The sequence below is a fragment of the Chinchilla lanigera genome, unplaced genomic scaffold (assembly GCF_000276665.1).
Source record: "Chinchilla lanigera isolate Chin_1 unplaced genomic scaffold, ChiLan1.0 scaffold00100, whole genome shotgun sequence".
NCBI lineage: Eukaryota > Metazoa > Chordata > Mammalia > Rodentia > Chinchillidae > Chinchilla > Chinchilla lanigera.
The window spans coordinates 6,980,156-7,002,721 of record NW_004955501.1 but is presented as its reverse complement, the minus strand read 5'-3'; the positions used below and the strand labels follow the sequence as shown (position 1 = coordinate 7,002,721).

General features: G+C 36.0%; 1 protein-coding gene across 1 annotated transcript in view; it reads right to left on the bottom strand.

Moving 5' to 3' along the window:
• Positions 1-540: 540 nt before the first annotated feature.
• Mrpl3 (mitochondrial ribosomal protein L3) overlaps positions 541-22,566 on the bottom strand; it is a 40,337-nt gene continuing 18,311 nt past the window's right edge. Inside the window, exons 7-10 of the mRNA XM_005406841.2 lie at positions 12,717-12,825; positions 6,702-6,779; positions 5,178-5,255; positions 541-1,030 (exon numbers count right to left, since the gene is read on the bottom strand). Of these exons, the coding sequence (XP_005406898.1) occupies positions 878-1,030; positions 5,178-5,255; positions 6,702-6,779; positions 12,717-12,825 (418 nt within the window). The 3' untranslated portion in view covers positions 541-877. The remainder of the gene's footprint in view (positions 1,031-5,177; positions 5,256-6,701; positions 6,780-12,716; positions 12,826-22,566) is intronic.

Sequence of the window (22,566 nt, the reverse complement as noted above, 5' to 3'; positions counted from 1 at the left end):
AAAGTGCGTTGCTGAATACCAAGTGAGGACTCTTAGAGACTGCTGGAATTAATCCTATAGTATCAGGAAGGCTTAGTAGTGATTTAGCTTGCTCGTGTGTCATAAATAATACTCCTTACACTCAAAAAAAAAAAAACAAAACAAAAGGCCATGTCTCTGTATACATTTCCATCATCTACTTTGAGAGTGGTCAGATTCCATTTAAAAATTCACCTGTGGGGGATAAGCTTATCCCCATTACCTGCAGGGATAAGCTGTAAAAGTGATTCTTATATTCTGCTCTGTCTGTAGCTTAGCACTAAGGTTGCAAAAAGCACTGCTATTGACTGAGATACCTAACTACTCTTGTAAATTATACCCTTACATTTGTGGAATGTAAGCAATGCTTCCCTATGTGTCTATACTTTAAATAAAAACCTTGCTTTCTCCTTTCAGGCTCTAAAATGTAGAAACATTAAAAAATGAATTTTAGGAAATGGTTTCTTTTATCCCAATGGATTGCATCATGGTACCCGTATGATTTTGTTATACAACCACCCCTTTAAAAAGACTGACAAATCTTTAATGAAGTTAAATTTACAAACACTTTAAGATAGCTTACGAAAATGTGTAGTAAAAGAATGAAGTTTACAAATTAAAACCATTTTGCTAATATCCAAACTGTCGATTTTAGCAAACACTAAAATTAACTGGTTTATTAAATGTGGTAAATTTTCTAACAAAATTCAACTGGGGAAGAAGTGATATATTTAAGCCTTTTGACAAAAATGAAAGGTGTGGTGCTTTGACTAAGAAGGGAACAGAATTCCTGGTTATATTACTGTTCTGGCTCATCTAAGCTCATGGACTATGTATGGTTCAACCATGTCCAACAGCATTAGGCAAACGTAATAGAAGGTGTGCTGGGCTGACACACGTTTTCATCATATAAATCTTCTGGTAGTTCCTCTTCATCTCCATCAGGAAAATATGTAGGGAATGGTAGATTTTTACTGAAATCTTTATATGCAGGCAGGTTGGAATCTTTGATCTGGGGAGAAAAAGCAACAATATTAATCAATACTATCAATCGAAGACTATCATAAAAGATTATTTATTCCTACATTTTCTAACATAAATAATACAACTATTACATATATAGAGGAAAAAGAATTCAGCCAGTGCATTACTTTTAGTTCCAAAAAAGTCTGGTTAATCAAATGACAGAAACACAATCCTCCTCTAGTTAATCAGGTACCTCATAAGAATATCACCAATTATTACTTTATATTTTATAAGTTATACATGTCATTGACCAATAGGATAAGTCTTATTTTAAAATTACTATCCAGATTCACTTTTCTTTTTTTTTTTTTTGTCTTTTTGAGACAGGGTTTCACTATGCAGTTCAGACTGGCCTTCAGTTCACTTTATAGCCTAGACTGGTCTCGAACTCACAATGATCCTCCTGCCTCAGCCTCCCAAGTGCTAGGATTGCAGGCGTGAGCACCATGCCCTGCCAGATTCACTTTTCAAATACAAAAATCTGATGTAAACTATAAACCTAACACCTAATAATTACCCATTTTATTATCTACCTATATATTTTGTTTATTATTCTATTTTCAACTTTTATAACATAGTGTACTTACACTTAGTAAACTGCAGTCTTACTGAGAAATTAAAGATAATATTCAGCAAAATCAATAATAAGACTGTAGGTTTTTATAACAGCTCTGTTAACTATCTATGTTCCAAAACAATTTTGTCTGCAAATTCAAAACGCAGGGAAGTTAAATATAGATACTGATATGATTTAAAATGTTATGTTTTATTTTTGGGAAACACTGGGTTCTTCAAAGTTTCTGACTCATTTTATAGCCTTTATTTAGAAAGTGAGGAAAAAAAAACCCTTGTAATTATATCCACTGAGTAAAATAAGGAATATTTAGGCATTAAGAAATGAATAATTCAGTCAAAATAACTACAGAGCTGCTGGGAACAACTAAGTACAGAAAGTAGGTCTATTTAAATGTCTCTCAAAATCCCAAGAAATTATTAGTACATTGCCCAGAAAAATATAACTTGTTTAGTTTTTTCCAATTTAATCTTGGGTTGAACCTTACCTAGTATGAAAACCAACAGATAAAACTTTCTGTAAATTTGATAAATAAAAATTGTTATAAATGATTCAAAGAGCTAATTCTCAGTACTTTTACACTTATACAGATACCTAGGGAGGTATTTCACTGCTTGATAATACAGTCTGAGTATAAATGCTACAGTTCTATAACCCACTGATTTGAAATATAAATGATGATACCTCATGTAAATATTTTCATCTTAGGGCCAGGGATATGTGCTCAGTGGCACAATACCTGCCTGGTAAGTGTGAGGTCATGAGTTCAATTCTCAGTAGCCACACACACAAAAGAAAGAATAAAGAATTCATCGTGGTTATTCTAAAATAAGGAGTAAAAAATGTATGGAAGCCAGGCGTGCTGGAGCACATCTGTAATCCTAGCACTTGGGAGGCTGAGGCAAGAGGATTATTGTGAGTTTGAGGCCAGGCTGGGCTACAAGTAGAACTCAAGGACAGCATAAACTGCATAGTGACACCCTGTCTCAAAAAGACAAAAAAAAAAAAAAAAAGAAAAGAAAAAGTACGGAGAATGTTTGGGGTGTATTTTGTGTACTTAATCTTACCCTTTATTATTATTTCCCTGCTATCACTAACAGTCCCTCCACTACCTACCCATTCTTTTGATATTTATGTCTATCAACAACTCAGTTCAAATCCTTGAAAGCAGGCTAACTTTGAAAATAAAACTTAAATTATGTATTAGGACATAGGGACAATCAGAAATGAGCAGTATTTAATAAAGTAACTATGTCATGGTCTAATAATAATTCTTTAGGTTCTCTTAATACATTCAGTGAGTCTAAACAGCAACAGTAACCACAAAAAAGCACTCACGCTACTTAAACAGGTTGGCTGTCCCTAAGACTGTCTTTATCAACTTTAGAATCTTAAAAACAGTTATTGTCAGCTCAAATCTTTGAGCCCCACTGGGCAGGGGCTCAGTCCTTCTGGACCAGAAGAGCTCAATCCCCGTATCCATCACTGGAAGGATGGAAACAATCGGGTGAACTGGTACCCCAAGCTTTTGATATTTAAATAAAAAGTCACAGAACACTGCCCCAAGCCCACAGCTTAATACTTGGGACAAACATTTAAAGTCATAAAAGACATCTATTTAGTTACCATATTTCAAAGGTTTTGTTTTTAAAAGATGAGTTATTTTTGTAGAAGTATGTTTGCTGGTAATATATTTACTAGTGTGTTAATAGTTCAAAGGAGATTAGACATTTCTCTAATGCAAAGATTTCTCAAAATGTATTTAGACGTCTCTTTTGGAACTGCCTTTATTGTATCTTCTAAATACTTTCTGTGACAGCAAACCATCATTAGTTGTGAGTGTGGATAGCTTTTGGAAGCAATGCTTTATTGAAGTGGATGCTGAACCTGCTATCTAAAAACCATTTATAATAATCAGACCACCACTGTACACAATATAGCCTTTCAAGGTAGCTGACTACCCCTGCTGTGCCAAAGAAGATGCAGATGTGGGACCTGAGAAGTCACAGCAGTACTAAGGCCTAGAGCCTGCTATGCAGTAAAATGAGCAGAAAAGGAGGATTTGACAGAATTTAACAATTCATCTGCTATTCAGTATAATTTTACTATGGCAGGTGATCTGCTTTTCCCTTGTAATATGCTGTGATAGTTGTAACTGATAATCTGGAATGTGGGACTCTGGATATTCTGTATTATGAAGGCTAAAATGTGATGGATAACTGAGTCATTGAAGACTGGAAACTTAAAAACCTACAAACTTAAAAATAGAAAGAGAATTTGCAAAACTTCATTGGATACATTTTTCTTTATAAAAATGAAAATAGGGGCTGGGCATTTAGCTCAGTGGCACAGTGCCTGCCTGGCAAGCGCAAGGTTGTGAGTTCAATTCCTGGTACCGGAGAAAAACCAAAAAAAAAAAGAAAAGAAAATAATTTAGTATAGAAAGCAGTGTAATAATTTAGTACAGAAAGGGAATTTTAAAAGGTAACTCTTTATCCTTGTTAAATTTAGAAAAATATGCCTTATTCAAGTAATGGAGTCTATTTTAAGAAAGAAGAAGCTGGGTGGGCCAGTGGTGTGAAGGACCAGGTGCCTGACTATGGATCAGAAGAAATAAGAGGCTGGGTGTGGTAGGTCTGTTGTCCCCACACTCTGGTTGGCTGAGGCAGGAGGACTGCAAGTTCAAGCGCAGCCTGGGCAACTTAGTGTCTTAGCAAGACCCTAACTCAAAATAGAAGAGGGCCAAGGATAAAGTTCAGTGCAAAGGCCCTGGGTTCAATTCCACGTACCACAAAAAAACAAAACACAACAAAATCCCCATGACACCCAATTTTTTAAAATCTGAGGATTAAATTTTAATATATTTTTGCTGTGCATGTTGGAAAAAAATCAATGAAGAGTGTACTTCTGGGAACAGATAGCAGCACTGTTACTACAAATCTATTTTCAGAATGGAGGACTTGAAATTCAGAAGTGACAGAATTTGTATTATGTTGGCCTAAATCCCAGGCAGAATACTTGTTTTGTATCTTAATGGAAATAAATCTCTGAGAGCTTAGTTTTTCTTTAAATACATCTGTACAATGTTCTTTTATTTCTTCTTGAATTTTTCTACAAGTGCATATTTTAGGAAAACACTTAGAAAGTATAATGCAAGCAAGCAGTGCTAGTACTAATAGAATCCTTCCCTAACACATCTGCCTCCAGCCACCTAGTTGAATGGACTCTAATTCCTACCTCACGTATTTCCAATTCCTTTGCCAAAGTAACCCTCCAAAAAATGAAACTTTTCTTTTTGGAAGCTCAGAGATATGATATTTTGTTAACAGTTCAATCCTAATATCTTTTTTATAGTCCCGAAGATTCTTCTGCCTACTGGCTTTATCTCTTTCACAGATTCTCATTTTTTTAGAGATATATAATGTAAGATTATTTTTCAGTGCATTTTTTTTTTTTTCATTTAGGTGCTACTAAAAAGCAGAAAATTTTAGTACAGAATATGTGGAAAACCATATTCCATATATTCAAACAATAGAAAATAAAGAAAATAAATGCCTACCTTTACTAAGCAATTTTTATGTCCAGGTACTGAACCATTTACATAGATTATATTGTGCTTTGTGTTTATTCTCCAGACCTAAAACAGAAAGTGAGACCAACCTTTAAGAGTTAGCTTTGAGAATATACTTCTCTTAAGTATTACTAAAAGCTGAAAATAGCTGTACAATAATAACATTAGTACTGTGAAATGTCAAATAAGCAGGGAAAAATTTCAAATCCTCTTGGATGACTTGTAATATAAGATTATTACAGATATGTATGTCTTAATGAAGTGGCAGAAAGTTCTCATTTTACTTTATGTTATTTTCTAAGTGGACTATTGTGTTAATAATATCCCTTAGTTTATTGCGGGCTGATAGGGTCGCAGTCTCCTGAATGAGTATATGGCAAAGGCTAAATAAAAAGAGGCAAATGGAATGATTTCAGGGCTCCAGGAGGATCAAAGCCCTCTCACAGAATTCAAGATTCTCATTTTAAATGGAAATGTAACTGATGATCAAGAGTCTTTGAATATCTCAGTAAGACTGCTGGCACCATTAAGAATTCAATTTTGTTTTCAGTTAATACTAGCTTCTCATAACTAAAAATTGAGAATCTACAATTCACTGGATCTAATTTCTAGAATACATAGGCTGAACAGACAGACATCACAAGGTGTCCATCTGCAGACTGCCTGTTTTAAGACTTTTTAGGCTCATAATCAACTGGGCCAATTCCCCTAACAAATATTTTACTATAATTCATACATTCCTGTGTGCCCTCTTTTCCTTCTCTGGGGAATTCTAATATTATATAAAATTTGAGAACTTCTGCTGCTCAAAATTTATATATAATATATATGCAGAGATAGGAAAAACATGCACCAAAATGTAAGCAGTGATTATCTTTGGTGGTTGTTCCTATGAATAGCTTTATTTTCTTTGTGCTCTCTATGTTTTGAAACATATATGCAAACATACACAAACATCAATTATTTTAATAGAAGTGTAATTATACAGCACTCATAATATAACCTATTATATGAACTTCTCAAATTAGTACAGATTGATGTTTTTATGCTATTTTCCCCTCTATTTTGACTGTTTTTCTCTTCTCTTTATTGACACCCACTTCAGTCCACCCCAACTTTGACATATAAGAGAACTTGGTATATAATGTTCCATTTTTCTTTGTGATTATGTAGTAATAGCCTAACAACATATATGTGTAGGGAGCTTCTGTTCACTTGTTACAAAAAGAGAGTATTATACCTAATGCACTAAATCTTTTCTTCATGTAATGTTTTGTGGAAATCTTTTGGGTCAAATAAAATTTTTTCATTTTTAATACTGTACATCCCATGGCTTAGATGTTACATACACATATACCACTGCCATTACCACTGTAACTACAACTGTCCTACACAACTCACATCTCCCTGAGCCCTTAAATTGTAAAGTCCAGTAGAACAGCACACAAACACACATTAAATAGATGCTCTGATGCCTTGAACGTTCTGGAAAGAGACACATTACAAACCTACTTTCAGTCCAAATGATGTCCTATATCTGTTTCCCATTTGTCCAGGCATTTTAGTTCCTGGCCAGACTCTGGCAATGTCCTAAGGGACAGAATCAAAATTAGCAATTTTTCAGTACTCTTGGTTTCAAACAGGATTGATAAAATCACAAACCAGACTAACAGGAATTATTAAGAAGTTCCATTTTCACCCCTATTCTGCTAGGATTATGAAAGGACTTAACATAGATTTAGAAACATTTATTCTTAGAGGATTTTCTTTCTAAATTAGACAAAATAAATTAGACAAATACAAATCAATTAGACAAAATAAACAGTAAGAAATAGATTTAGGAGGCCAATTCAGTAACAAGAAAGCAGTAAATGACCCTACACTGGTTATGAATGAAATGAAGGAAAGGAAATATACGCACATCGTACCACCACTCACAGGGAAAAGTGGACTACATAGTCTATTTTCAGCCGATCTTCTATAGTAAACTGACTTCACTCACATGACTGGTGCTACAAAGGTTCTACTGCTGTGTGCTTTTGATGTTACTCTCCTTAACCAAAATGGCTAAAGAAGAGCATTAGTTATTACAATATTGTTTGTCAAGTCCTGTTTGTCTCTGATTTATATAAATCAAACAACCTCACAAAGTCTCTGATTTTAGCTCTGATAATGGACAATAAATCTGTATCTAAAGCATATTTGAATTACATTTAAAATGGGAAAGCTTCTCATGACACGTAAGTTTTTAAAATGTACTGTCCCCTCAAATTAATAGGTGAAACTCCAAATGGCAGTGACTCATACCCAATACAGCTCAAAAGATAATTCTGAGGATCTCTGCATCCATGTTCATTAAAGAAACTGCCTGGCCTGGAATTTTTTAGTCGAGTCCTTGTCTGGTTTTGGAACCAAGGTAATGCTAGTCTCTGGAGTAAGTCTGGCAGTACCCCTTCCCTTTCAATTTCATTAAGAGCTTGAGGAATACTAGCATTAGATTTTCACTTAAGTTCCTACTAAAATTCAATGGTGAATCCACCGGGTCCTGGGCTTTTTTTCCTTTTTCTTTTTAAAACTGCCATAATTTCATTGCCTTTCAGATAATGAGAGTAACAGAGAGGTCTTTTGGAAAAGCGAAGAGGGCCAAGAGATAGAAGGAGGGGAAGGGGATGGAAAAAGGAACTAAGATGTGTTACACACATGTACCAATTCCCTATGAGGAGTATAACCAGTAAGAATTGGAAACATGTATCAATTTTTATATCCTCTTGGTTCAGTTTTGGTAATTCATATGGATCAGGAATCTATCCACTTTGCTGGAATCGCCCACCTATTGCAGTATAATTTTTCAACATAGTTACCAATAATGTTCTGGATTTCAGCAATGTCTGTTGTGATTTCACCTTCATTTTTTTTTTTTTTTTTTGTCTTTTTGAGACAGGGTCTCGCTATGCAGTTCAGGCTGGCCTTGAGCTCACTTTGTGGTCCAGGCTGGCCTTGAACTTGCAACAGTCCTCCTGCCTCAGCCTCCTGAGAGCTGAGATGAGTGCTGGGATTACAGGTGTGTGCCACCACACCCGGCTTCACCTTCATTTCTAATTGCAGTGATATGGGTCTTTTCTTTCCTTTTTTGGTATAAGTTTGGATAACGGTTTGTCTACTTTGTTTATTCTTTATAGCTCTTTGATTCAGATTTTTTTTAAAGTTTCCATTTCTTTAACTTCTGCTATGACCTATATAATTTCTTTCCTTTTACTAGCTTTGGATTTGGACTCTTCTTGTTTTCTTCTGGTTCTATTAATGCACTTCTGGTGCATTAATAGGTTACTTATTTGGGCTTGCTCTGTTTTTCCAATGTGGGCATTCACAGCTATAAGGTTCCCTCTCTGGGCTGCTTTCATTGTGTACCTTAAGTTCTGGTATACTGTGTTAGAATTATCATTTGATTCAAAGAATGGTCATGTTTCTTCCTTGATTTTTTCTATGACCCACTGATAATTCAAAAGTGTATTATTTTTATGTGTTTGTACAATTTCTGTGGTTTGTTTTGCCACTGACTTCTAGTTCTACTGAGGTATAACTGGATAATATATACATGGGCAACCAATGCAACAAATCATCAAAAAGATCATACCAAGCGGGCTTCAACCCAGTGATGCAAGGATGACTCAATATGCACAAATCAATAAACGAAATACATCCCATAAACAGAAGCAAGGACAAAAGTCACAGGATCATCTCAACAGAAAACACCTTTGAGAAAATGCAACATCTATTCATTAAAAAAAAAAAACCCTAAGAAAATGTATAGGAGGACCTTTGCTCAATCTGATAAAAGCCATTTACAGCAAACCCACTGCCAATATCATACTAAATGGGGAAAAACTGAAAGCTTTCCCTCTAAAATCAGGAACGAGACAAGGATGTCCACTATCACCACTCTTGTTCGATACAGTTTTGAAACACTGCAGCAATCAGGCAAGAGAATTAAAAGGGATACATATAAGAAAGGAAGAAGTCAGCTTATCCTTATTTGCAGATAACATGATCCTTTACATAGAAGACCCAAAAAATTCTACCAAAAGACTCTTTGAATTAATAACCAAATTCAACAATGTAGCAGGATACAAAATTAACACAGAAAAATCAAGTGTTCCTATACAGAGTACCAGTAATGAACTCATCGAGAAAGAAATTAGGAAAACAGTATTGTACCACTCACCATAACATCAAGCCAAATGAAATACTCAGGAATTAACCTAACCAAGGAAGTGAAAGACCTCTACAATGAAAATTATAGTTCTCTAAAAAAGGAGACTGAAGAGGACACTAGAAAATGAAAAGATACTTCTGGATATGCAGAATAAGCAGTGTCAAAATGGCCAACTTCAAAACTGATGTTAAACATCTCTAGAGAAATGAAAATAAAACACTGAGATTACGCCTTATACCAGAAAAAATGGTCATCAAGAAATCAAATAGTAACAAGGCTGTGGGGAAAAGGAATCTTACATTATTGGTGAGAATACAAACTAATACAATTACTGTCGAAATCAGTATGGAAATTCCTTTAAAAAAAAGGAGAGAGAAATTCCATTCAACCCAGCTATTCCTTCTAGATAGCTTCCTGAAAGAGTTAAAAATATATTATAGTGATACATGCATTCCATGTTTATAGCAGCACAATTCATATTAGCTAAGTAAAACTTGAAAGTAGCCTATATGCCCATGAACAGATGAATACATACAGAAAACGTGGCATTTATACACAATGGAGAACAACTCTACAGTAAGGAAGGACAAACTTTAGTCATCTGTAGGAAGATACAAGTAGACACACCTTGAGACCATAACACTGTGAAAGAAATCAGACATACAAGCTTAAAAATCCCACGGTTACTCTTATATGAGAACCCAGAATACAAATAAAGAGCAAAACCCAGATAATGAGAGTAACAGAGAGGTCTTTTGGAAAAGCGAAGAGGGCCAAGAGATAGAAGAAGGGGAAGGGGATGGAAAAAGGAACTAAGATGTGTTACACACATGTACCAATTCCCTATGAGAAGTATAACCATTAAGAATTGGAAACATGTATCAATTTTAATAAAAGAAAGATAATTCTGAGTGTTCCAGACTACATGTTCACTGTACATATATACAGTATGTTGTGATAAGTACTGTACTTTTTCTAAAGAAAAGACTCATTTAGCCTTTCCAGTCCAATTTCCACTTTTAATTCTTTACCCAGTTCTTAGGAATATAAAGACATTTACTAGCTAATCAGTCTTAATGCAAGTGTATACACAAAGACAGAACAGCATATATCATGACAAATAAACACATCGTATCAAATCCAAAGTCCATATTTTAATTTTGCTCCAATAACATTTTTTTATAGCTATTTTTCCTCCAAGTTCAGGATTCACTTCAGAATTACAAATTGTACTTAGCTGTAGTATCTCTTTAGCTTTAAGTCTGAAGGAACTCAATTATTTATCATGTTCATGACCTTGAACATTTTTGAAGGGTATAAACCAATTTACTTTGTAGAATATCACTTACTTTGGGTTTATCTGATATTTTCCCAATAATTTGATTCAAGTGATGCAACATTTTTGGCAAGAATCAACAAAAAAATTGATGGTGTGTTCATTTTTAGGAATTATACTAGGAGGCATATCATACTTGTTTACCCAATTGATGATGCACAACTGATTACATAGTTAAGCATGTTACTAGGGCAATCCCCTCTATGATTATTATTTTTCCCTTTGTAATTAATAGGCAATTTGGTTTTAGACTACGTAAATATCTCGTTCTCATTACACTTTTTTCATTTGTTTTAGCATCTGTTAACGATTCCTGACTGGATTAGTTATTCCTATGATGGCTGCAAAAGGTAACACTAATCCTAGCATCCCTTCCAAATCTATTTGCTGGCATTATACTGTAAGGAACAACATTCCTCTTTTTCCTTGTATTTATATACCTGTTGATTCAATTTATTCATATTGGTGTGAATTCATGGATTTTAATTTTATTCCATGAATTCTGTTACTATCATTTTTTAGTTTCAGCCCAAATTGTTTCAGGTTTGCCAATCTGGAGCCTGTTTAAACTGTTTTTTTTAAATGTCCTTTTCATGTGTTCACAATTATTTAACCACTTCATCTGCTTGTACAAGATATTTTGGGTTCATCTTGTATTCTTCAAATCCTAAGCGTTATTAAGCTAATCATTCTAGAAACTCTTTTCAATGAAGAATGGCGTTTAGGAACCAAAATGTCAGTCTTATGTGTGCTCAATGAAATGGAATATTTTCCTCTTAAGTAAGGCCAGCAGACAGCACTAAGACTAAAATAAAACACACACATCTACACACATTTGTTTCTTCACACACATACGCATACACTGTTCGAATTCAATACTATAAGGCTCATTCTAATTTTCTCCTTTCATACCCTAATGTCCTTCTCCCTCCCATACTGTTTCTATTTGCAAAAATACATAGCAAACGTGATATTTATGAATACCCTGCAGATCACTTTTTTCACAATGATTTCATTGTTTTTTTACAGCCATGTAGTACTCTACTGAGTAGCTATATTAGCAATTACTAATCTCAATTCTCAGGTGTGGATATTTATGCTTGTTGATTACAAGTAATGCTGCAATGAGGAATCTTGTGCAAAAGCATTTCTAAGAATATCTTCAGGATTAATGCCTGTAAGTAGGACTGCTGTTCAGAGGTAAACGCATGTAGTTTTATTAGGTACTGTCATACTCTACTTCATCAGGGCTGCACCAGTTTGCATACCCATCAGTGACAGCACTGGTTTCCTTACCAACCTCCCTCTAAACAATATGATCACCAGATACTATGACAAAAATTAAGCGGCTTGATCATATAACCTGCTAAATGAGAATTCAGTGCCACAGAGTAGCTGTAAGCTGCACTTCTTTTAGTATGAGAGACAGAATATATTACCACTTGTACATTACTGAGGCTACAAAGAAGAATGAAGTCCCCCTAGGTGCTTTATGTTATACCTATGGGAGTGTAAGAATGAATTAGTAAGCCAAAGGGTCTCTTCTCCATTTCTTAGGCTCTTTGTTTATTTCTCCATTTGTTCTCTACCATTTCCCCCCTGCACCTTGATACTGTCCTTGACAATCTTGCCCATTTTTTCTGTACAGGCAAACAAACACAGTATGTGAGCAGGAGTGGGACCATACAGAAAGGCATCCTAACCTTTTGTTTCTGCAGTGGCTTCAGTATTTCAGGTGAGCCCCAGGGAAGGGAATGGGAAAGCAGGGAGGAAGGTACTAAGAGTACTGGGCATAAGTATATGGGACAGAACTAAACAATTCACATCTGGCTCTGGAAAATAAGTGAGGCCAGGACTCAGAAAACAGTGAAAAGTACTAGACCCACCTAAAAATCAAACTGAAATTATGTGACTTGCCCTCAAGGAAAGACTGAGGACTGTCTGTGCAGACAATGAATATTTAACTAGTTATACTTACACCAGTTGCAATAGCTCCAGGTCTCCTATGGGTTTTCGTCTGACCATGAGAAGCTGGCTGGCCTTTAAATCCCCATCTTTTCATGACGCCCTGAAAACCTTTACCAATCCTGAAAAATACAAATGTTAGAATTTACACAATACTGCAGAGTGCAAAATATCCCCAAATGTACACTTTCTTGATAATACCTTAAGAGTTCTAACAATGCTTCTTATCTAAATAAGTAGAAAAAGTTATACAAGCAAACTTCAAGTGGACATTCTTTATCTGCCTTAGTTTATACATCCTCCTGGAGTCTAATTCTATATAAAATGATTAATTCAAGATTGTGAGACAACAGCAAGGAAAGCAAAGGGAGTTTTATCTGAACAGGAAGGAAGCTTCATCATCATAACCCTGCGAAGATGATAAAATAAAAGAGGTATAGTTCTAGCAGCTTCGAAGTATTCATACTGCACACAGCAGGCAGCCATTGAGACGGACCCCAGACAGAGATCCCCACCTCCTTGTACTGATGCCCCTGCTCAGTCCTCTGCCCAAGAGTTTCTGTGGACCCAGTGATGTACTTCTAATAAATAAAATACAGCTACATTGATGAAACAGCACTTCTGAGACCTGGTTACAGAGAGGCTGTCATTTTCACCTGGGTGCTCTCCTGCTTGCTAGGCTCTAAATCATGTACACTGTCCTATGCAAAGGCATGTGGCAAGCCTGGCTCCAGCAATAACCCCTTGGGGACCTGAGCTCACAACCACATTATTGAGCTAGGAGGCAAATTTTCCTCAACTCAAACCTTGAAATGATGAGAGCCCTGGTTAACAAACACCCTGAATGTGGAGACCCTGAGCCAGACACCCCAGAAATTGCAAGGTCATAAATGCTAAGTATTTTAAGCTATTCTACTTTGGGTGATGTATTAGGCAGAAAGAGCTATATAATAAATAAAAAAATGAAAATGCTCTAAATGCTGAACAAATTTTATTTTACAAGATACCAGGGTATCTTGGTTTCAGTATTGAATAGAAACTAATGCAGAAGTAAAATTAGAAAATAATTTCTTAATGATCTAAGATTCCATTTTTAAAGCAATCATTTTATTTTCAGATTTTGTTAGCTAGAGAAGCTTCATATGATGCAAGTAAACAGCAAACAATACTAAAGCTCAAGCAGTATTAAAGTGTGTTTCTAAATGTCAAATGTATCAGTACAAATGAAATAATCCAAGGACTAGGAGGAACTGTAAGTCTGCACATGACATGTTTTTATATACTCTTAAAATGACTTCTTTGACCCTTCACTAGAGAACATGTTAACATTTTTAATGTAACTGTTCCTAACCTTAACAAAGCCAGCCAATTACGCAAAGGGGCAGAAGAGAAAGAAAACCACATTACTTTCACAAGAACACTGCTATGCATTTGTTAACACAGAAGTATCAGAGAGGAATGGACTGAAGAAAGCCCACATGACTAAAACAGTATGTTTCAGATAAGTCAGGAATTCAATACAAAGACAATCATAAATTATGTTGAGAACCTAACAGGTATGTATTATCAATCCACACACCAAAAGTTATTTGTAAATAATTTAAATGTAGCTTACATCACTTTATTCCCATTAATCAACTGAACACACTCTAATGGTATGTACACAGAAACTCAAAATAATGCTTAGTCTTCATCAAAAGCTAAAACAGAAAATTTAACATGTTTCTGTATTTCTATAACATCTGTGAGGAAAAGCTATGACAAACACTTCACTGAAATTTTTTTTTTATTTTTTATTTTTTTTGGTTTTTCTCCGGTACCGGGAACCGAACTCACGACCTTGCACTTGCCAGGCAGGCGCTTTTGCCGCTGAGCTAAATCCCCAGCCCACTTCACTGAAATTATATTTCAAAAATTTAACAAATATTTCCACTTAATGAATTTTAGAGTATCCTTGCAAAGGAAAAAGCTTGGCAATTTAAAAATAAAAAAAGAAATACCTAAAGAGTCATTTAGCCCTCTGCAATTGTTTAGCAAATAACACAGGCGGAGAAAAAGGAGAAAGGGAAGGGCTGACAATATAAGCCTAAAACGAACATGTTCTAAAAATACCACATTCAAACATTGGTCATTCTTGGTAGCAAGTTTGCTAGGACTTTCTGAGTTCTCAAACTGATCACCTCTTACTTAAAAAGACAGCCTGAGTGAGAGCACCAATAAAATGCATGCTAGGTAAATTAGAGAAGATAACTGAGCTCAATTTAAGAGTAAATGATAGTAAGATGAAAGCGGTATCCTGAAAGTGCTAATTAACTGTCAGCTAATTACAGACTGTTCTTCAATCTAGTTCTAGAATACATCATGTAGTTACACTGTGTACAATGGGAACCTCGTTGATAAATAGCCTTTAAACAATAGGATAAAAGCCAAATGACACAACAAATTACTGGTTTAGTTCAGCTTAGGAAGAATAGAGTGCACCTGTTGATCATGGGTGGTACAGGTATACACACTCTTACTTCCCTCAGCTGTCACCCAACTGGAGAAAAAAATAAAACAAAAATAAGAAATGAACTCTTTAGAATACCTAGGCACATTTCAAATATGTTTCACAGGTCAATAAAATAAAATTTTAACTAACTGAAAATTATACACAACACATCAACACACAGGCTTTGTCACTCACCCTTACCTATTCTAGTTTTTAATTAATGCCAACAGAAATAAACCAAATAAATTCAAAACCAAATCAAGAAGAGCACAATGTTAGAAATCTCAACTTTATTTAGAGTAATTATACTTGTTCAATCAAAAAGTCATAAAAAGATTCAGAGGAATTATGTAATTTAGAAGACTAATGACTTGTTTCTCAGCCCGTTTCCTCTTGGGGAAATACATGATGGGCAACAACTGTGCATTATTTACCCAAGTGTCTGGCTTAGAGAAGACAGAATAAAATCTGTCACGGGCTACTGCTGTGTCACGGCAAGAAAGAGGGCTAGCTTCCTTTTGTAGGACAGTCTCCAAATGTTACGGAACAGGCATGCTAAGCTGGCATAAAGAAAAGGGAAGGTGGGATAGCTCACAGGGGTGACTCTTAGAATCCTGCAGTAGAAAATGCACAACTTAGTATTTCCCAGTGTGGTCTATAAATCTCTATAGATAACTATGCAAATTTTAGTACTTGCCATTTTGAGACAAGTGCCCAAATGTCAACAATAACAGGTCCACATACAAAGCCATCATATTTTTTCACTTTGTGGGGCGATGCCTTTCACTGCATACTTCTGGATATAACTGTATACTGGAGACAAAATAACATGTCCGTGAGATGAGGAGTGACTGCACACCACTCCGAGTCCCATCTGTTCTTAGTCCTTTGAAAATTCCCTCCAAAAGCCCTACACTTAAGTCTCTTCCTCACTACTGGTCTCACCAGCCTCCTCCCTCCTCCATTATTTCCATCTCTGGAAAACAATACTGTCCACTCATACCCACCATCTGCTCTCTGCAATCCACTTCCTCTCCAACTATTACTCTTATAGGGCCTCAGGCTTTATGTTTTAGATTCAATTGTATGCCCTTAGTTTTAGAACAACAACAAAAAACTCCAATAAACAAGGAGTTTCTACCAAAATAAATAACAGGTATGTAAAAGGCTTACTAGCTACTCACGGTCTCCCTCAGGATCAGCTTTTAACTCAGGATAAACTAATATGGAACAAACACTTTCATCTTTAATTACAGCTTCTCTTTAGATAACTCACTCAGATGTTAACTACTTAATCTGATCTCCACTTATCTCAAAGTCTACTGAAGATCCCTATAATGTTTCACAGTCAATTTCTACCCAATTCAGTGTTGCTGTGTAAATCTATTTGATCAGTGACAAACGGCGGCTGAGCACACAGTCATGGTGAATTTCCCAGTTGCTTTGTAATCTTTTCACATATGGTTAGAAGCAGACATGGAATGTCTTTATGCTGTAACTTTCCCAGACAAGTCTGTGACACGACGACCTGAAATGCAGGAATTCAGTTTCTAGTTAAAAACCATAAGCTCCCCATTTTTATTAACCAGACACTGCTTCGAGTATACTGTCCATAGCTTTTCTGACATCAAATCTAGCTCATGCATAGTACAAAAAGTCACATGGGCAGTGATTCCTTTGACTTCTCGGTTGTCCTAAATGAACCCAGAACACCACATCTGTTCTTCTAAGAGCAGTCTGTTCCTCTCAAAAACCAAAAATTTGAATAGCCAGTTCTGCAATATTATGAAAGGACAAAAGAGCTTTCAGAAGATTTTCAGCCATATGATATTCTTCAGCAGATTAGAAAACCATACTGTCCTACGCTGTGAAACTGTCATCATGTATTAGTTCTTTATTAGTATACATAAGAGTGAGATGTGTCACTTGGAAAACTGGCAGACTACATTTCCGAAAGTTTTTGGGGTGTATTTAGTAGCCTTCCCTCATGTGAAAGATAATAAAATCTAAATCCAGACATGTTAAGCCATTTGCCCAAGGTCAAATCCCTGGCAAATGGAAGCATCTGGCTGTGATTGCAACCCAAGTCATATTGTCTCTTGAGAATCAGATTAGAACAAAAACATAAAAATATTCTAGCAAATCAGAGGCATGAGGCTATTTCAAGGGTATTCTCATTAGTTTATAAACTCTACATGTAATGCATAGTATGGAATTTTAAAATTACTTAACAGTGTTTTGTAAAACTACTTTGCTATATAAAAGTTTAAAGTAAGGCCATAACTTGATGTACTACAAAATATCAAAAATGAATACCTAAAGACTTCTATCCATTTAAAAAATATTTTCACACTAAACTAAAATCAAAATGTATCAAAGATCTAAATATTAAAACAGAAACACTAAACCTGCTGGAAAATAGAATAAGTAGAACTCGAAGATACAGATGTAGGCAAAGACTTCATGAATAACACCTCAATCACACAGGAACTATCATAAAGAATCAACAACTGGGATCTCATCTTATTAAAAAACTTCTGCACAGCAAGAGAAACCACCAGCAGAAAGAAGAGACAGCCCACACAATGGGAAAAAATTTTTGCCCACTGTTCCTCAGACAAAGGATTACTATTGAGAACATATAAAGTACTCAAAAAAATCTGACCTCCCCCAATTTAAAGACCTAATACAAAAATGGGCATCTGAGATGAATACACACTTCTTAGATCTAGAAGTAGAAACAGCAAATACATGAAAAAATGTTCAACATTATTGATCATTCAAGAAATGCAAATTAAAACAACACTGAGATTCCATCTCACCCCAGAAAGAATGGCTACCATCAAGAAATCAGCCAATAACAAATGCTGGCAGGGCTGAGAGGGAAAAGGACCCTTCTCCACTGTTGGTCGATTGTAGACTGGTGCAACCACTGTGGAAAATCACTGTGGAGATTCCTTAGAAAATTAGGACTACAGGTTCCATTTGACCCAGCTATCATCCTCCTTGGTATCTTTCCAAAAGAATTAAAAGCATCATACCACAGCAAAGTATGTATACTCATGTTTATAGCGGCACAGTTTGGAATAGCCAAATCTTGGAAACCACTCAAATGCCCATCAATTGAAGAATGGATACAGAAGATGTGGATTTTTTATTTAATACAATGGAGCACTACTCTGCCATAAAGAAGGATATGCTTGAGACATTTCTAGGAAAATGGATGCACTTTGAGACCATACTCTTAAGTGAAATAAACCAGACACGTGTGTAAATGCCACATTGTTTCTCTGGTGTGACAAACTGAAAATGTAAATAAGGACCAAAATATATAACAGGTATTGTGAAATAGGAGGAAAATGTTCAAACGCAGAGGAGAACAAAGGAGTGGGGGTGGGGGATAGGAAAGAAGGGAAAAGTAAAAAAACTGAGAAAAGAATGAATGGAAACAAAGCTTTTCTAAATGGGGAGGATTTGAAGAGAGGGTAGAAAAATGGGGAAAAAAAGAATCCAGTTATACCATGTACAGGTACAAATCTTCTATGACTAATGTGTTCATTATGTTATCTACAATGTACCAATAAAATCTAACTGAAAAAAAATATTAGCTGGGCATGGTGGCGCACACCTGTAATCCTAGTACTTGGGAGGCTGAGGCAGGAGGATAGATCATTGCCAGTCTGAGACCAGCCTGGGCTACAAAGTGAGTTCAAGGCCAGCCTGAACTGCATAGCGAAACCGTGTCTCAAAAAAAACAAAAAAAAAGTATTTTCCTGTTCATTTAAGGAGTATTTTCTACTGAGAAAAATGCAGAATTTTCCCTTTAAAATTGAAACAAAAGCAGTGAGATGAATATGGGTGATAGCAGCCAACATTCCTGAGCATTTATTATGTTCTAGGCCAGTGATGGTGAACCTTTCAGAGCTAACAATGATAACGAACAGCTAGCTAGCTGTGGCACATGCGCCATAGACTTCCCACCACTGTGCTACGCATACTTCCTATGTGTTGTCTCAACAATTTTTATAACAAGACTATAGAGTTGGTAGTATAATTACTCTTATGCTAATGATGAAATAATAAAAGCTGTCTAGATCATACAGCTACTGAGAGACCAATGCCTTTAGCTACTCCCCTAGATTATCTTTTATCAGGACTTAATTTTGCTAACTGTGGGTTAAAAAAAAATTCTGCTCATAGTTACACAGACAGGCAATTACAGATACCTAGTATAAAATTAAGCAACAAAACAACAAAATATCACCTTAAAACATCACCCTCCAAATTCCAGCCTTTAGCTAGAAACAGTCACTTTGATTTAAGAGGGATTATTTTTCAGACAATATGCCCCTTTATAAATCTAATCATTTTCAAAACGATTTTACTAGCATGTTTACAAATTTATTGTCTTGAACAGCCAGTGAGTACAGTTATTAAAAACAAAGCAAAACTAAAAGTGCAGAGAGCTGGATGGGAATAGGGTTCTGAAGGCACCACATTCCATTTGTCCTTCCTGAGAGCACAGCGAACATCTGCAGGTCAAGAGTAGCGAACCCGTGGTGGGTTCTGAGGGTGTGCAGGCGCCTTCACCGACAGTGTGTGGGACAAGGCATAAAGTCCATAGAGCCCTGCTCTCTGAAGCACGCACCTCACTTTTAAACCTTTAAGACTTTGATGGAGCTCAGCATACAACTGTAATCTCAGAATTTTTGGAGGCTGAGGCAGGAGGATCACAATTTCAAATCCAGCCTAGCTTGAGCAAGATCCTGTCTCAGTATAAAAAAAGGCTGAGGATGTAGCTCACTGTGAAGGCCCTGGGTTCAATTCCCAATGCCACTAGAAAAGAAGAGCTTGACGGGAACAGTATTCTTTATGCATTTTGATATTTTACGAAAAGCCCAAGCTAACTCCAATCAATCTCAATAAATACAGAAAGGCAGAGTCTTTCATACCCTATATCCCTAATTTTTTATCACCAAGCAAAACACTATTGAGATGAGTGACATTTTTCTATTTTGATCAAAAAGGCAGTAATAATATAAGGAAAACTGGCAACTTTAAAGTAATAAGGTTATGATGGGAAATCTATAGGTTAGCCCAAGCTTACAGGTAAGATTTTTTTAGATTATCCTTTCTTCAGAAAGAAAAACAATCTTTTACAAAACTGAATAAACTGTCTTCTGACCTCAATAAGAGCTTCAAATTTAAATAATAAAAAATTAAAGAATTCCAGACAAGCAGAGAAAAGTTCCCATCATGCTACTGTCATGATTCAAAGCTCAGTAAGACACGGGGCAGGTACAAGGCCCTCAGCACCCACTGTGACAGGCACAACACCACACTCTGTCCTTCCAGTCTTCGACACTGAGTCCTACCATTTCCTCCTGAACACGGAATAATGCATTTTTATAGTTTTCTTTTTGCTGGTTCTTTGTTTCATTCTTTTCTCATTTTTTCTTATTCTTTAAAAAACCATTTATTATAATAAGCAGTACCAGTGTTCAGTAGAAAAAATTAGCTGAACAGCCTATTGGGGGCTGGGGATTTAGCTCAGCGGCACAGCGCCTGCCTGGCAAGCGTGAGGTCGTGAGTTCGATTCCCAGTACCAGAAAAAAACAAAACAAAACAAAACAAAACAAAACAAAAAGAAACCAGCTTATGGTTTTTTTGTTTGTTTTTTGGTTTTGAGGCAGGGTCTCACTATTAGTTCAGGCTGGCCTTGAACTCAGGGCAATCTTCCAGCCTCAGCCTCCTGAGTGCTGGGATTACAGGCATGCACCACCACGCCCAGCTACACTATGCCCAGCCAAATAGCCTATGTTGAGGACAGACTTGAGAGTCACACACTGTTTATACTCACACAGTATCTAAAGCTGTTTTGTCCTTAAAGTTGAGACTAACAGAAAGGGAAAAGAGTAGACCCCGAGGGATCATCTATTAGAAGTTACAACATAGTCACTATTGCAGAAAAAGAACATAAGGATTAGCAGTGTAGCTGGGTGGAGGTGGGGGACAGCTATCGGTATACATGCTAGCTTACCTTTCCACTATGAATGAGTTACATGAGACTGCCACATCTCAAAGACTGGGTCTTATTATCTACTAAGAGCATAACGAAACTGTAAAACTACTTTACCAGATATTTTAATTATAAGACGTAAAAATATTTCCCATGTAATCTAAACTGAACTTGTATTCTCAGAACCTTTAGATAAAAAACTATCTCTGGTATAAAAGAAAAATTAAAATGAACTCTGGTAAACATTTACCTCACACCCCAAAGTTGAACTGATAAATTTACTTATTTATTTAGAGAACTCTAGTCAAATTTAGTACAGGCAAACATGATGTATCTTTTGATACAAGCATATTTTCTACTGCAATATTTAGAAAAAGAACATTTAAAAGTTTTAAGGAAACCTTCAAGAAGCTGCTGCTATTGGTCATTAATCCATTTTTAAAAAAATGCCTACAGACAATTACATTTGAGGTAAAAAGATCCCAGTAATGATGTATTTTTGAGATTGACAGTGTTTTTCCTTTTTAACATTTTAAAAATTAATCTGATTAGTTATTTCTAAACTGTTTTTAACCTAGCAATTAAAATTAAGAATCTATGGAAAAAATTTGAAACATCCAAAATATAAGTACAGATTAACAAGTAAAAATTTTCTTTGCTAATGGAAACAAAATGAAGCAAATTACTACATAGATAAATTTTCAATTTTATGCTAAAATGTGAGTAACAAAGAGGCTCATTTTTTATTGGCAATGTTCTTTGAAACGGGATTAATTTAAGTTGGTTACTTTTAAACAGATGTTTGCATCTCACAACTTGATCAGAGTTAAAGAAAGAAGGCCATTCTGAATTCTGCACTGGGTACAGGAGTAGGGGAAAAAACCAGTTTAACCGATGAGCTGGACTTTTTTCTAGTCCTGTGGCCCACAGTATGGGCCCAGATCCACAGCACCCATATCCCAAGAACTGGGTAGAATTCCCAGGAGCTCTGGAGGGCATCGGCGCACAGTCAGCAGCCCCTCTGGAGAGCCTGAGCTCTGTCAACTGAGAAAGCCTCTGCTGCAGCCTGCAAATTCACGTCCTCTCCCCACCCTAACCATGGCACCACACAGTTCTTTTTTTAACATGTTTGTAGTTGTAACAAGATTAACAATCAAGACAGAGCCCAGAGGTCTCCGAACAGGGCCTGGAAATAGAGGACAAACTAGAAAATCTCTGGCCCTGAGTGAGTTACAGTGATAAAGGAGGACAGAACACAGAGCCTACACTCAAGTGATGGTTCCATTTACAGTTTAATAGGGGAAAGAATATTTGCATTGGCTGAAAAAGACACAAACTCTAGGCTAGGAGAGC